Source organism: Ornithodoros turicata, chromosome 1, assembly GCF_037126465.1.
Source record: "Ornithodoros turicata isolate Travis chromosome 1, ASM3712646v1, whole genome shotgun sequence".
In the NCBI taxonomy this organism is placed as follows: Eukaryota; Metazoa; Arthropoda; class Arachnida; order Ixodida; family Argasidae; genus Ornithodoros; species Ornithodoros turicata.
In genome coordinates this window covers 139,384,070-139,398,733 of record NC_088201.1, presented here as the reverse complement: position 1 = coordinate 139,398,733, position 14,664 = coordinate 139,384,070, and the positions used below count along the sequence as shown (strand labels likewise).

Sequence of the window (14,664 nt, the reverse complement as noted above, 5' to 3'; positions counted from 1 at the left end):
GCTGCTCCGTTGAAGCGGCCGTCTAGGCGGACAGGAGGCCTCAAGCCCTGTTGCGAGGACAGGGCAATAATTGGTGCAAACGTGGTCGACCGGTTTCTTTCGGCTGTCGATATAAAGAACTAGCTGAGCCTGCAAGCGTCGAGTACAACCATCAGACGAAGATTAGCGTGCCTCGGTGGTCTCCGTTCCGAAGTCACGGTTCAGAAGCTCACGCGGAAAACAGAACACCGAGAGGCAAGACTGGATGCTTCCTTACGCTACGCGGAGTGTGACCCCGCGCAGCGGAGCAACGTGCTGTTTAGTGATGAGGCAACATTTAGTACAAAGTAGTCCCAGAGGAGGCGGGTTTGGCGTCCTCCTAACTGCAGGTAACACCTTGAGGATTCGCGCATGCTTCGAGACGGCCCTATTCATTTTTTTTTCCTGTTTCCTTTTCAGATATCTACTCCAGTACGTTCACAGCGTGGTCTCCAGTGGACGGCACTCCGTGAGCGTGTGGGGCGCCCTTTTGCAACAGGGCTTGGGGCCTCTTGTCCGCCTAGACAGCCGCTTCAACGGAGCAACATACGTTAGAGTCTTCGAAGACCATCTGCTCCCATTTGGAGGGCACTGCGCCCATCAGGCATTGAGACTGTGCATATAAAGTTGAGTGCACAGACTGTGATGCAACCTACATTGCCGAGATAAACAAAAGACGTGGGACAAGACTAAAAGTGCACACATGGGACGTCGCCAAGGCAACTAATGCTTTTCGAACCAGGACCGAATTAGTCTACCATTGTTGACTTAGGGACGTGTATTTAATTTCGATGGTGCGGTAACCTTTGCACATGACTAGCGATGGGGCTCTAGAAAGCTCTTAGAGTGCTGGTTTATCAGGCGTGATGCATGAGCCTGTAATACAAACCATGGCCCCCTATCGGATGTGTGTGACGCCCTCTTAGATAAGTAGGCTGATGTGCTCGTCTTTGTCCTCTGTTGTACCAACGATGCCACCCGGATAGGCGGAAAAACGCGTATGTCGGTGTTTGCAGTAGCGGATGTTACATTATGAGGTCGTCGCCCGGCTTTTGGAATATATTTGCAAATAAAGTTGTTGTTTTACAAAGCCCATTACATTGTAGAAATCATTCTTATTGCCTATTGTTGAGGGGATAGCATTCTTGCAGTCGCATGAAGCACTGAAGGGCCAATTTCAAAAGTAAAGGCAATCTGATTTATGTTGTTGCTGACATGGCACTGCGTATGCACGAGGTATCTCCATTTCAGAAGCCTGGGAAGTTTGAGTTTGAGTTTGATTCTAGAAATAAAAAAACACTCAAAGCAATTAGTGTGCTAGCATTCGATATCGTGTGCGGCATTACATATATGGTTTTGCTAGGTCAACTAGAAAGGGTGGATAGAAAAGCAGTTGCGACCTGTTTCCACGAAAGACACTCAGTTCTCAGATTAACTACCAATTTCCTGCAAGAGAGCTAGGGCTTTTCCAGATTACCAGAACACGGGTACCTGGCTATAAATAACAATAATTCATACACCAGAGGCCAGTGTTTCACACACCCTGCTTTCCATTAAGACTGTTAAAAGGCGAAACCCCCAAACCTACACAAAATTCCTGGAGTGTCGTCACTGGGCCCTGCCGCTGTCCCTCTCATAAGGTGCTCTCTGTGAACCTGACTCCCAGTTCCGGATGCATGGCCTGAGGTAACTTCAGCATGCTTTCCCAACACAAGTGGTCGCAACTTTTATGAGCAGTCTTGTACTTACTGAAAGCAATATGAAGTGCCGTGCCTTGACAGGTTAGGTTCATATCCTTCTTAAGACCGTAGAGAGATGTTCTTTGCTCCCTTTATTCCAAACGTGCAAGCCCACTTGCCACCAAGCCGATGAGTATTGTCCCACAGTCGGGGCAATCAAGGGAATCAATCACTGAGGCTCAGAAAAGCTGTTTTATATGGGGATCTGATCCAGGTCGACTGAGCCATCAGTAGCCCTGTGAGAGCAGCAGGGTTCCTTTGAATTTTAGATATGTCAGATTCTAATTTGCTCCTCCCCCTTTTTTTATGTAGTACCTGATTACTTTAGCCTTGTACAGCTTTGGAGATTAAGAATGTGGAGATGATGTAAGAGATGGAACTAGGCTTTAAGCACAATGAGGCAAAGTGCGACAACATACCTTCTGAGAATGTTTATGTATCATTCACACAAAGTGAGGATAGGTATTACAATAGACGTTTTTCTGGTTTTTATATTTATTTATTCATAGATACACCTCAAAGGCCCTTGCCGGCATTACATGAGGGAGGACATCAACATGGGTCACGTAACAAATACGGAAGTTACAAGGTACATGCATATTTGAAAGACAGGCGTTGCTTTTCCTTTTTTCAACAGTCTTGCTCGAGAAATTGTTCATTTTAGCAACGGTACGCAATGTCACGAAAGGAGTGCTCATCTATGGTTCCGAAAGGCTCATTAAAAATGACTAGTATTGTGTTTCAACACAATATATTGAACTCATGAACCATGCATCTTCCTGAGATCTATAAATCATCCTAAATACAGATGCTAAGTCGAAAGCAAGAACACTCAATATCGCTAAAAGCCTACGTTAAAAACCTAAGCACAGGGCAATGGGTGAGTCAAGACATAAAGCAAAATCTACAATTACACAGTTGCCTATATTTCTTTTCTCCAGTTCAGAGTTGTGTATTGTGTCGTCTTTTTATGTGCTGGGCCCTGTACTGGAGTTTGTAGCGACTTTAAAGCCCGAATCCCATAACAAGCGACACGCGGCAGATACACGCGAGAAGCGACAAAATCGACGTCACTGCCGCCACACGAGCGTCAAAAAAGCTTTGTCGCGGCTCAATATTTCTGCATCTACTCCCAGTAGATATTTGTAGCATGTCGCTGAGTTCGTTGCCTGTTGTTTGACAAAACCAGCTAGATTTGGCGGCGTGAAACAAGAACTGAACGCGTGGGCAAGGGAGAGGGTGGAGAGGGCAACCAACAAAACTAGCAGACGAAGAAGTGGGCGGGGCGTTGGGTACTTCAACCGCAGCGCCACTGCGTTACGTTGAATATTACATAGCAACTTCATTGCAATTTCTCCTCGTTTTGACGAATGAAATACTATTTTTGGTATATTTATGGCAATTTACAACTTAGCTCGAATAAAATAAGCATTGCTTCTCCAAAAACATCATTTCTCGGTGACGAAATGTCGCTGCTCAAATGGACCAGGAAGTCGCGCCATGACCAGACGCGACAGCGACAAATTCTGCAGCGCGTCGCGTGTCGCTTGTTATGGGGTCCGCGCTTAATGCGGGACCACGCCAATCGTGAGCGCCCAAATTTTAACATCGTTCGACAAGGACACCTGTGACTTACTTGTGGATATGGTGGCTCATAGATTCGCGCTGCCCACGGAGTTCCAAATATGTCACCTTCAGGACAGTCGTATTGAGGCACAGAAGTTCGAAATCTTCATGGGTTGTAATGCACTTATACTGCAGTCATTTGGCACTGCTTTCGAGCTCCTTGAAGCACAAACATACGATCTCCTTCTCCATTATGACACACCAGCCGCACCAGCACCTTAAACAGCAAGTGCGCATTAAATATGAGGACACTAAATTTTAGAGAACGTGTACGTGTTCGATCACAGTGTGCGTTAAAAAGCTCATCGCTTACCTGTCTGTCGAAGACAGGCGACTGATGCTGTTTACTTCATCTGGGACCGATGTTCGTAGAGCTTTCACTTCGGCTCGCATTCGCGGCATCGGCGCTGTTTCGAAAGCAATGCTCCCGAACTATTCAGCACACAGAATTTCCTTCTCGATCGCAGAAAGGTCAGAAAAAAGTTCCGGGCTCGAAGTCTCTGCATTTCTTGCTTCGACGTCCATATAGAAGATCGCTTTTCGGATGCCGCCGCTCTCACAAACTCACTAACAGAACTTCCGGTCGGGCGTCGAATCAAACATGAGCCTCATGCTTTCGTCACACACACGGAAATTGGCGAATATCCACTAGAAAGGCTAGATTTGGCCGCCGATTACGGGAGTTGAGGAGGAAAAGTCAAGCCGGTTTTCAGCTCCCCGTTTGGCAAACTTTGCCGCCGCGCACAGCCAAAATATTTCGCGTGTGGCTTGGAGGCATACTACCTCTTCGTAATAGATGCATTTGAAAGATTTGTCGAACTTCTGGTCAGAGCCTCTTTAACTTGCGGAAACACAACAGAAGCTAATGTATCGCGCGACTCTATCGGAGCTGCCCTAATCTTGTGTTGCATTTTCTGTTTTCTTTTAGTCTTTTTCCAGGACGCAAGAGGCGATAGTGTGCTCTCTCACCCTCTCACATTGGGAATGAAGGAAATACGCGTCTCCGAAGATGCGCAATGAACAAAACAAAGAAAAAAATGGTGTTCCTTCAAGATTTTTTTGCGGACGATCTACCGAACGGATTTTTGTTCTGAAAACGGCTACGATAACAGGTGACCGAAAGGAACAGATGTTCTCATTGGGACAACTTCGTAGCTTTTATAATTAAAAAGTTCATTATTAAAAGTTAATTACGACATTGTCTTAGGAGTTTGCTAATGCCCTCCTAAGGAGTGCCCTTCAGCATATGCTATATTGCAACTGATTTCATCTCGGAAGAAGTGATATATTTATATATTTAAAAGATACGTTCACACTTAGCTAGGACACCCTGTATATTGAACGATAGAGGAAAACATGCACATTAAAAGTATACTCAATTGAGGGATATCTAAGCGCTAAAAAATGTGCAATTTTTGCCATACCAGATGACTTCGGCATTTTTTTCTTCAGCATCCCATTAAAATGTGACCGTTTACATCCCGTACAGGTATGCAGAGTGCTGAAACTTTACGTGTGCCAACTATGAGGGTTGTGATGCGAATAAAGTGGCGTCAGTAAGGCTGTAAAGTCGCGAGAAAAATCACATCACGAATACGGCACCGCCGCATTACCCCCTCTCCATTTGTGGGCTGGTTGATCGTAGGAGGCTCCGAGTACCTGCTTTCGTCTTCACTCAAGGTCGTTTGCAACATTATATATACTTATATATATATATATATATATATATATATATATGCCTTACGTGGAGCCATGGAGCATTCGGTCATTTTTATATTTGTATATATATATATATATATATTCTTGAAGGTCTTGAAGATTCAGACGGCGCCGTATCAATACACAGAAGAAATAAGTTCGCACAGAGCACCACCAAAGGAATATTTTCAGATGACTTCATTTAATTCATTTTGAAATTACACAGACACGACGTTTCGAACGGTGGACCGTTCTTTTTCAAGTGAAAAGATATAATGAGTTGGTCAAACAGAAAACACTCACTTTCGTGTGCTTCGACAGTGGTGGGGGAAGGGAAATCGCAGTGCGTTGAGGTTGCCGAAGGGAGGTCATAAATTCTGTGTGCGGGGTCCTGTCGAGTGTGTTTCGCACGTGGGTGGGGGTTTTGGGGGGGGGGTCTTTCCCTAAGACGCATTTGTGTGGAAAGGACTTGTTTGCGTCGCGTAAACGGGTGTAGCTTCTTGTTGTGTTGTAGGCGTTATTATTTCTTCATGTTTTTCACAGTGGACAGCGATCCCGGGTGTTCGTTTAGTGCCGGATTGAATTTATGTATTAAAAATGATTCCTTCATTTCACGATCCCTATCGCTCTTGAATCCGGATTGTAATATGGCAATAGAGAGTTTCTCAATCGCATGTTCTGGAAGGGCCATATGCCTAGACAGCGGGAGTTCCGGTTTTGTTTTGGTGTGGGACTTGTGGTTGTTGAAGCGAATTCTGAATGATGTGCAGGTTTGTCCAATGTATTGAGCTTGGCATATGGTGCAATGTAGAAGGTATATATTACGTTTTGAGTCCCACAGTCAAAAGTGCCATTGATATGGAATTTGAAGTTTGTGGTGGTGCTGGTAACATCCCGTGCTGACAACATGAGGGGACAAATTTTGCAGCGGGGTTTTTTGCAAGGCCTGCAGCCAAGGAATTATTTTTGTTCCCTCGTGACTTTTGAGTTCACCAGTACGTCCCGTAAGTTTCGCGGTCGTCTATAAACAATCTTGGGAGCCTCTGGGAAGACTTCCCGAAGATGTTCAGATTGGTGCAGAATATTGAGATGGCGTTTCAGAATGGATCCGATGCCAGCTACATTTTGATTGTAGGTTAAAGTTAAGCTCGGCGCGCAGTACTCATCGGTTTTTGAGGAAGCTGTGGGCTGGTTGGGACCTAAACGCCGAGCTTTTTCAATTGCGTCATTAACGACATCGGGAGGATAGTTGCGATCGGTGAATGCGTGCCGTAGATCACCTAGGTTTTGTTCGAGGTCGCTGTCCTCTGTGCAGATACGCCGGTATCTGCATGCTTGACTATAAGGTAGAGAGAGTTTGCAGTGACGGGGGTGTGAGCTATTAAAGTGTAAGTATTGCTGACTGTCAGTTGGTTTTCGGTACACCTTAGTTTCCAGTGATTGGTCCCTGACTGTTACTGTGACGTCCAGAAAGTTCGTAGTTGTGGTCGAATAGTTGTGGGTGAAATTGATGCTGGGGTGCGCGTTGTTGAAGTCCCGAATGAATTCCAGTAGTGAACTCTCAGTGTTGTCCCAGATTATGAATATGTCATCGATATACCTCTTATAGAGAAATGGTCTGATGTGGCACCGCGACAGAAAACATGTTTCCAATTTACCCATGAAGATGTTCGCGTAGTTTGGGGCCATTTTTGTGCCCATAGCTGTGCCATTTATCTGGACGTAGTGTTGGCCATTAAATTCGAAGTTGTTCAGCGTTAGTATAATTTCCAATAGTACCTTCAGTGTGGCGCTGTCCACGTGGTAGGGACTGTCCGACGGTGATTTCGTGTAGGCTTCCACGACCGCCTCGATGCCGTCAGAGTGGGGAATATTAGTGTAGAGGGACGCTACATCAAGGGTGACAAGGAAGCAGTTCTCAGGTAGTTTGAGGTTGCGAATGGTCTTTAGAAAATGGTTGGTGTCTTTCACATATGACTGAAGGGTGGGGGGGGATGTCCTTGATGAGGTAGTCCACAAGCGTTGACAAGTTCTCTGTCACTGTGTTGTTGCCAGATATGATGGGTCTGCCTGGATTGCCCGGCTTGTGAATCTTGGGTAACAGATAAAAGCGACCAGGTTTCGGAGATTGTGGAAGGAGTTGCTTATGTGTATCAGGCGTGATTTTTTTGTTATCACGGAGGTCGGTTAGGGTCCTCTCGATCTTTGACGCATAGTCTGGTGTGGGATCGCGATCAAGCCTCTCATAAAACGTTGTGTCTTCCAGTTGGCGGGCTCCCTCGCGAATATATGCGTCAGTGTCCATGACCACAATAGCACCTCCCTTGTCCGCGGGTTTGATGACAATGTCCTTTCGCTTCTCAAGATCGCTGTGTGCTTTGCGTTCTTCACTTGACAGATTGTGTCGTGGGGGTCCTTTTTTGGACGTTACTTTGAGAATATCCTTTTGCACAGCTTGGATGTAATCATCGAGATGGCGGTCCCTGTGTTCAGGGGGTGACCAGCTGGAACCTGTTTTGAAAGGGGAAGCCGTCTGTCTGGAGTTCTCTTTATCGTGGAAAAATTCCTTCAGGCGCAGTTTACGGGCAAAGTTTTCAAGATCTGTGTGCAGTTGGAATTCGTTCAATCCTGTTGTACTTGGACAGAAGGAGAGTCCTTTTGATAGATCCCGACGAAGGCCATTATTGAACCACCTTTGGCAGGCCGTTCTTACAGTCCCCCCAAATCCATGGTAAATCTCTCATCAGTAACGCTAACAGACATCGAGGAACGCCTTCTATCAAAAGGACTCTCCTTCTGTCCAAGTACAACAGGATTGAACGAATTCCAACTGCACACAGATCTTGAAAACTTTGCCCGTAAACTGCGCCTGAGGGAATTTTTCCACGATAAAGAGAACTCCAGACAGACGGCTTCCCCTTTCAAAACAGGTTCCAGCTGGTCACCCCCTGAACACAGGGACCGCCATCTCGATGATTACATCCAAGCTGTGCAAAAGGATATTCTCAAAGTAACGTCCAAAAAAGGACCCCCACGACACAATCTGTCAAGTGAAGAACGCAAAGCACTCAGCGATCTTGAGAAGCGAAAGGACATTGTCATCAAACCCGCGGACAAGGGAGGTGCTATTGTGGTCATGGACACTGACGCATATATTCGCGAGGGAGCCCGCCAACTGGAAGACACAACGTTTTATGAGAGGCTTGATCGCGATCCCACACCAGACTATGCGTCAAAGATCGAGAGGACCCTAACCGACCTCCGTGATAACAAAAAAATCACGCCTGATACACATAAGCAACTCCTTCCACAATCTCCGAAACCTGGTCGCTTTTATCTGTTACCCAAGATTCACAAGCCGGGCAATCCAGGCAGACCCATCATATCTGGCACCAAATCTGGCAACAACACAGTGACAGAGAACTTGTCAACGCTTGTGGACTACCTCATCAAGGACATCCCCCCCCACCCTTCAGTCATATGTGAAAGACACCAACCATTTTCTAAAGACCATTCGCAACCTCAAACTACCTGAGAACTGCTTCCTTGTCACCCTTGATGTAGCGTCCCTCTACACTAATATTCCCCACTCTGACGGCATCGAGGCGGTCGTGGAAGCCTACACGAAATCACCGTCGGACAGTCCCTACCACGTGGACAGCGCCACACTGAAGGTACTATTGGAAATTATACTAACGCTGAACAACTTCGAATTTAATGGCCAACACTACGTCCAGATAAATGGCACAGCTATGGGCACAAAAATGGCCCCAAACTACGCGAACATCTTCATGGGTAAATTGGAAACATGTTTTCTGTCGCGGTGCCACATCAGACCATTTCTCTATAAGAGGTATATCGATGACATATTCATAATCTGGGACAACACTGAGAGTTCACTACTGGAATTCATTCGAGACTTCAACAACCCGCACCCCAGCATCAATTTCACCCACAACTATTCGACCACAACTACGAACTTTCTGGACGTCACAGTAACAGTCAGGGACCAATCACTAGAAAATAAGGTGTACCGAAAACCAACTGACAGTCAGCAATACTTACACTTTAATAGCTCACACCCCCGTCACTGCAAACTCTCTCTACCTTATAGTCAAGCATGCAGATACCGGCGTATCTGCACTGAGGACAGCGACCTCGAACAAAACCTAGGTGATCTACGGCACGCATTCACCGATCGCAACTATCCTCCCGATGTCGTTAATGACGCAATTGAAAAAGCTCGGCGTTTAGGTCCCAACCAGCCCACAGCTTCCTCAAAAACCGATGAGTACTGCGCGCCGAGCTCAACTTTAACCTACAATCAAAATGTAGCTGGCATCGGATCCATTCTGAAACGCCATCTCAATATTCTGCACCAATCTGAACATCTTCGGGAAGTCTTCCCAGAGGCTCCCAAGATTGTTTATAGACGACCGCGAAACTTACGGGACGTACTGGTGAACTCAAAAGTCACGAGGGAACCAAAAGAATTCCTTGGCTGCAGGCCTTGCAAAAAACCCCGCTGCAAAATTTGTCCCCTCATGTTGTCAGCACGGGATGTTACCAGCACCACCACAAACTTCAAATTCCATATCAATGGCACTTTTGACTGTGGGACTCAAAACGTAATATACCTTCTACATTGCACCATATGCCAAGCTCAATACATTGGACAAACCTGCACATCATTCAGAATTCGCTTCAACAACCACAAGTCCCACACCAAAACAAAACCGGAACTGCCGCTGTCTAGGCATATGGCCCTTCCAGAACATGCGATTGAGAAACTCTCTATTGCCATATTACAATCCGGATTCAAGAGCGATAGGGATCGTGAAATGAAGGAATCATTTTTAATACATAAATTCAATCCGGCACTAAACGAACACCCGGGATCGCTGTCCACTGTGAAAAACATGAAGAAATAATAACGCCTACAACACAACAAGAAGCTACACCCGTTTACGCGACGCAATCGAGTCCTTTCCACACAAATGCGTCTTAGGGAAAGACCCCCCCCCCCCCCAAAACCCCCACCCACGTGCGAAACACACTCGACAGGACCCCGCACACAGAATTTATGACCTCCCTTCGGCAACCTCAACGCACTGCGATTTCCCTTCCCCCACCACTGTCGAAGCACACGAAAGTGAGTGTTTTCTGTTTGACCAACTCATTATATCTTTTCACTTGAATATATATATATATATATATATATATATAAAGAGGGAGGAAAAGCCATTAAAAAATAGGTAAATGATGCTAGACGTGTTTGAAATTCAAACTTACAGTTAAGATGGCTTCTATGGCTGCACGTAGAGAAACAGATACTCATTGAACGATGCGACAGCACCAGAGGACACGTGTTTCGCCGTGTTTGCGGCTCGTCGGCCCTGGGTAGCTGCGCATCGTTCGGAATTGGCAAACCAGGGGTCACTCAGCGAGCGATACACACCTGGGAGGGTGACCGAGCACTCCTCAATGCCACAGTGCAAGCCAGTGGATTATAAAGAGGGAGGAAAAGCCATTAAAAAATAGGTAAATGATGCTAGACGTGTTTGAAATTCAAACTTACAGTTAAGATGGCTTCTATGGCTGCACGTAGAGAAACAGATACTCATTGAACGATGCGACAGCACCAGAGGACACGTGTTTCGCCGTGTTTGCGGCTCGTCGGCCCTGGGTAGCTGCGCATCGTTCGGAATTGGCAAACCAGGGGTCACTCAGCGAGCGATACACACCTGGGAGGGTGACCGAGCACTCCTCAATGCCACAGTGCAAGCCAGTGGATTATAAAGAGGGAGGAAAAGCCATTAAAAAATAGGTAAATGATGCTAGACGTGTTTGAAATTCAAACTTACAGTTAAGATGGCTTCTATGGCTGCACGTAGAGAAACAGATACTCATTGAACGATGCGACAGCACCAGAGGACACGTGTTTCGCCGTGTTTGCGGCTCGTCGGCCCTGGGTAGCTGCGCATCGTTCGGAATTGGCAAACCAGGGGTCACTCAGCGAGCGATACACACCTGGGAGGGTGACCGAGCACTCCTCAATGCCACAGTGCAAGCCAGTGGATTATAAAGAGGGAGGAAAAGCCATTAAAAAATAGGTAAATGATGCTAGACGTGTTTGAAATTCAAACTTACAGATTAAAATGGCTTCTATGGCTGCACGTAGAGAAACAGATACTCATTGAACGATGCGACAGCACCAGAGGACACGTGTTTCGCCGTGTTTGCGGCTCGTCGGCCCTGGGTAGCTGCGCATCGTTCGGAATTGGCAAACCAGGGGTCACTCAGCGAGCGATACACACCTGGGAGGGTGACCGAGCACTCCTCAATGCCACAGTGCAAGCCAGTGGATTATAAAGAGGAGGAAAAGCCATTAAAAAATAGGTAAATGATGCTAGACGTGTTTGAAATTTAAACTTACAGTTAAGATGGCTTCTATGGCTGCACGTAGAGAAACAGATACTCATTGAACGATGCGACAGCACCAGAGGACACGTGTTTCGCCGTGTTTGCGGCTCGTCGGCCCTGGGTAGCTGCGCATCGTTCGGAATTGGCAAACCAGGGGTCACTCAGCGAGCGATACACACCTGGGAGGGTGACCGAGCACTCCTCAATGTCACAGTGCAAGCCAGTGGATTATAAAGAGGGAGGAAAAGCCATTAAAAAATAGGTAAATGATGCTAGACGTGTTTGAAATTCAAAGTTACAGATTAAAATGGCTTCTATGGCTGCACGTAGAGAAACAGATACTCATTGAACGATGCGACAGCACCAGAGGACACGTGTTTCGCCGTGTTTGCGGCTCGTCGGCCCTGGGTAGCTGCGCATCGTTCGGAATTGGCAAACCAGGGGTCACTCAGCGAGCGATACACACCTGGGAGGGTGACCGAGCACTCCTCAATGCCACAGTGCAAGCCAGTGGATTATAAAGAGGAGGAAAAGCCATTAAAAAATAGGTAAATGATGCTAGACGTGTTTGAAATTTAAACTTACAGTTAAGATGGCTTCTATGGCTGCACGTAGAGAAACAGATACTCATTGAACGATGCGACAGCACCAGAGGACACGTGTTTCGCCGTGTTTGCGGCTCGTCGGCCCTGGGTAGCTGCGCATCGTTCGGAATTGGCAAACCAGGGGTCACTCAGCGAGCGATACACACCTGGGAGGGTGACCGAGCACTCCTCAATGCCACAGTGCAAGCCAGTGGATTATAAAGAGGGAGGAAAAGCCATTAAAAAATAGGTAAATGATGCTAGACGTGTTTGAAATTTAAACTTACAGTTAAGATGGCTTCTATGGCTGCACGTAGAGAAACAGATACTCATTGAACGATGCGACAGCACCAGAGGACACGTGTTTCGCCGTGTTTGCGGCTCGTCGGCCCTGGGTAGCTGCGCATCGTTCGGAATTTCCAAACCAGGGGTCACTCAGCGAGCGATACACACCTGGGAGGGTGACCGAGCACTCCTCAATGTCACAGTGCAAGCCAGTGGATTATAAAGAGGGAGGAAAAGCCATTAAAAAATAGGTAAATGATGCTAGACGTGTTTGAAATTCAAACTTACAGATTAAAATGGCTTCTATGGCTGCACGTAGAGAAACAGATACTCATTGAACGATGCGACAGCACCAGAGGACACGTGTTTCGCCGTGTTTGCGGCTCGTCGGCCCTGGGTAGCTGCGCATCGTTCGGAATTGGCAAACCAGGGGTCACTCAGCGAGCGATACACACCTGGGAGGGTGACCGAGCACTCCTCAATGCCACAGTGCAAGCCAGTGGATTATAAAGAGGAGGAAAAGCCATTAAAAAATAGGTAAATGATGCTAGACGTGTTTGAAATTTAAACTTACAGTTAAGATGGCTTCTATGGCTGCACGTAGAGAAACAGATACTCATTGAACGATGCGACAGCACCAGAGGACACGTGTTTCGCCGTGTTTGCGGCTCGTCGGCCCTGGGTAGCTGCGCATCGTTCGGAATTGGCAAACCAGGGGTCACTCAGCGAGCGATACACACCTGGGAGGGTGACCGAGCACTCCTCAATGCCACAGTGCAAGCCAGTGGATTATAAAGAGGGAGGAAAAGCCATTAAAAAATAGGTAAATGATGCTAGACGTGTTTGAAATTCAAACTTACAGTTAAGATGGCTTCTATGGCTGCTTTATTTATTTATCACCGGCGCACCTTGGTCGATTTAAAATGGAATTACCCCGAAGTGAAGCAACCGAAGCGCAAAGTTCATGAAGTGCTTTCTGCTGCGTGGGAGAGGGGGGGGGGGTGATGCATTCTTGTTATGTGTCTTGTTTTGGACGCCATACACATTTCACCCCGGCTGCTGGGAACCAACGCAACGCCGCTGATACGGTCAACGGCATTCGTCCTTACTTGTTTTTTGTTACCTCCTGATGTGAATGTCATGTAACGCAAGTTTTATTATGTGAATGTTTACGAAACGAACCCTGGAATTTTCCAGGTAGAGGTCACTTTTTACTCCAGTAATGTAAAGAATGTGCCGAATTTAATCAAATACATGATATTGACATGGATATATCAGATGACGTGCAACAAAAGCAGACTATTGTAGCAGAAAATCAGTTTTTGTGGAATGAAGAAGCTATACAATACAGGAGGGGCAACGAAACCACTGCAAATCTCCTCCTTTGACACTTCCTGAGGCAATGGTATTAGTTATTTACTCACATGGCATGGGCCTCTTATATCGCCAAATTCCTTCATGCGTTGTTCTTCAATGCAAAACGTCTGTACATCAGACATGGAGTATGGTAGGCCGTCGTAGTACTGACTAGTATTCGACTTGTACTTTCTTGCGAAGCAGTCTGTTGCCAACGTGTAGCTGTCATTGAGTAGTTTTCTGTAATTAGTCGATACTTGAGATAAGGTTGAGTTTCCTCTGTATGAAACTTGGGATACTCTTCAACCCTTAAAGACTTAAACTTACCTAGGGTCACATTGGGTCACACTTAAAACCTTAAAACTTGAAAGGGGTCATCTCAATCTATACCGATACCCCACACGAACACTGTATTTGCGCAGCAGGGACGGCCCTTGCAAAGTATTCGGAAGCCTCAAATGACCCATGGGTCTTATCCACTCAATTAAATTAACTGAAAGTTGATTATAGAAATAAGTTTGAATTCAACGGCAAACGGTACTTACAAATCAACAGCTAGGTTAGCGGCACTAACCTGGCACCTACCTGTGCAAATTTATTCCTTGAAGCGTTAGAAGGAAAAATTCTTCTACAAGCATCCCTCTACAGGATTTGTCATATTTATGACCTGGCCACATCCGGAAGGCGTCCTGCTAGAATTTGTACGCATTTCAACCAGTTCCATCCCTCTATTAAGTTCAACCACTCACACTCGGCAGTCACTATTAACTTCCTGGATGTGCAAGTTAAGTGAACTGGTGATGTTTTAACTATGCTGACTTTTACCGCAAGCCCACAGATTCGCAACAGTATTTGTATTGAAACAGTTGTCACTTACGGCACACACAATTTCATTGTTCTTTTTTTTATTTAGCCAAAGAGCTCCTGCTAATTTT

At 46.2% G+C, this 14,664-nt stretch overlaps 1 protein-coding gene across 4 annotated transcripts in view; it reads right to left on the bottom strand.

The window, feature by feature from the left end:
- LOC135369886 (uncharacterized) overlaps positions 1–14,664 on the bottom strand; it is a 127,215-nt gene that overhangs the window by 34,480 nt on the left and 78,071 nt on the right. For all 4 annotated transcript variants that reach the window (XM_064603474.1, XM_064603466.1, XM_064603482.1 and 1 more), the window contains exon 8: positions 13,798–13,969. In XM_064603474.1, the coding sequence (XP_064459544.1) occupies positions 13,798–13,969 (172 nt within the window). The remainder of the gene's footprint in view (positions 1–13,797; positions 13,970–14,664) is intronic.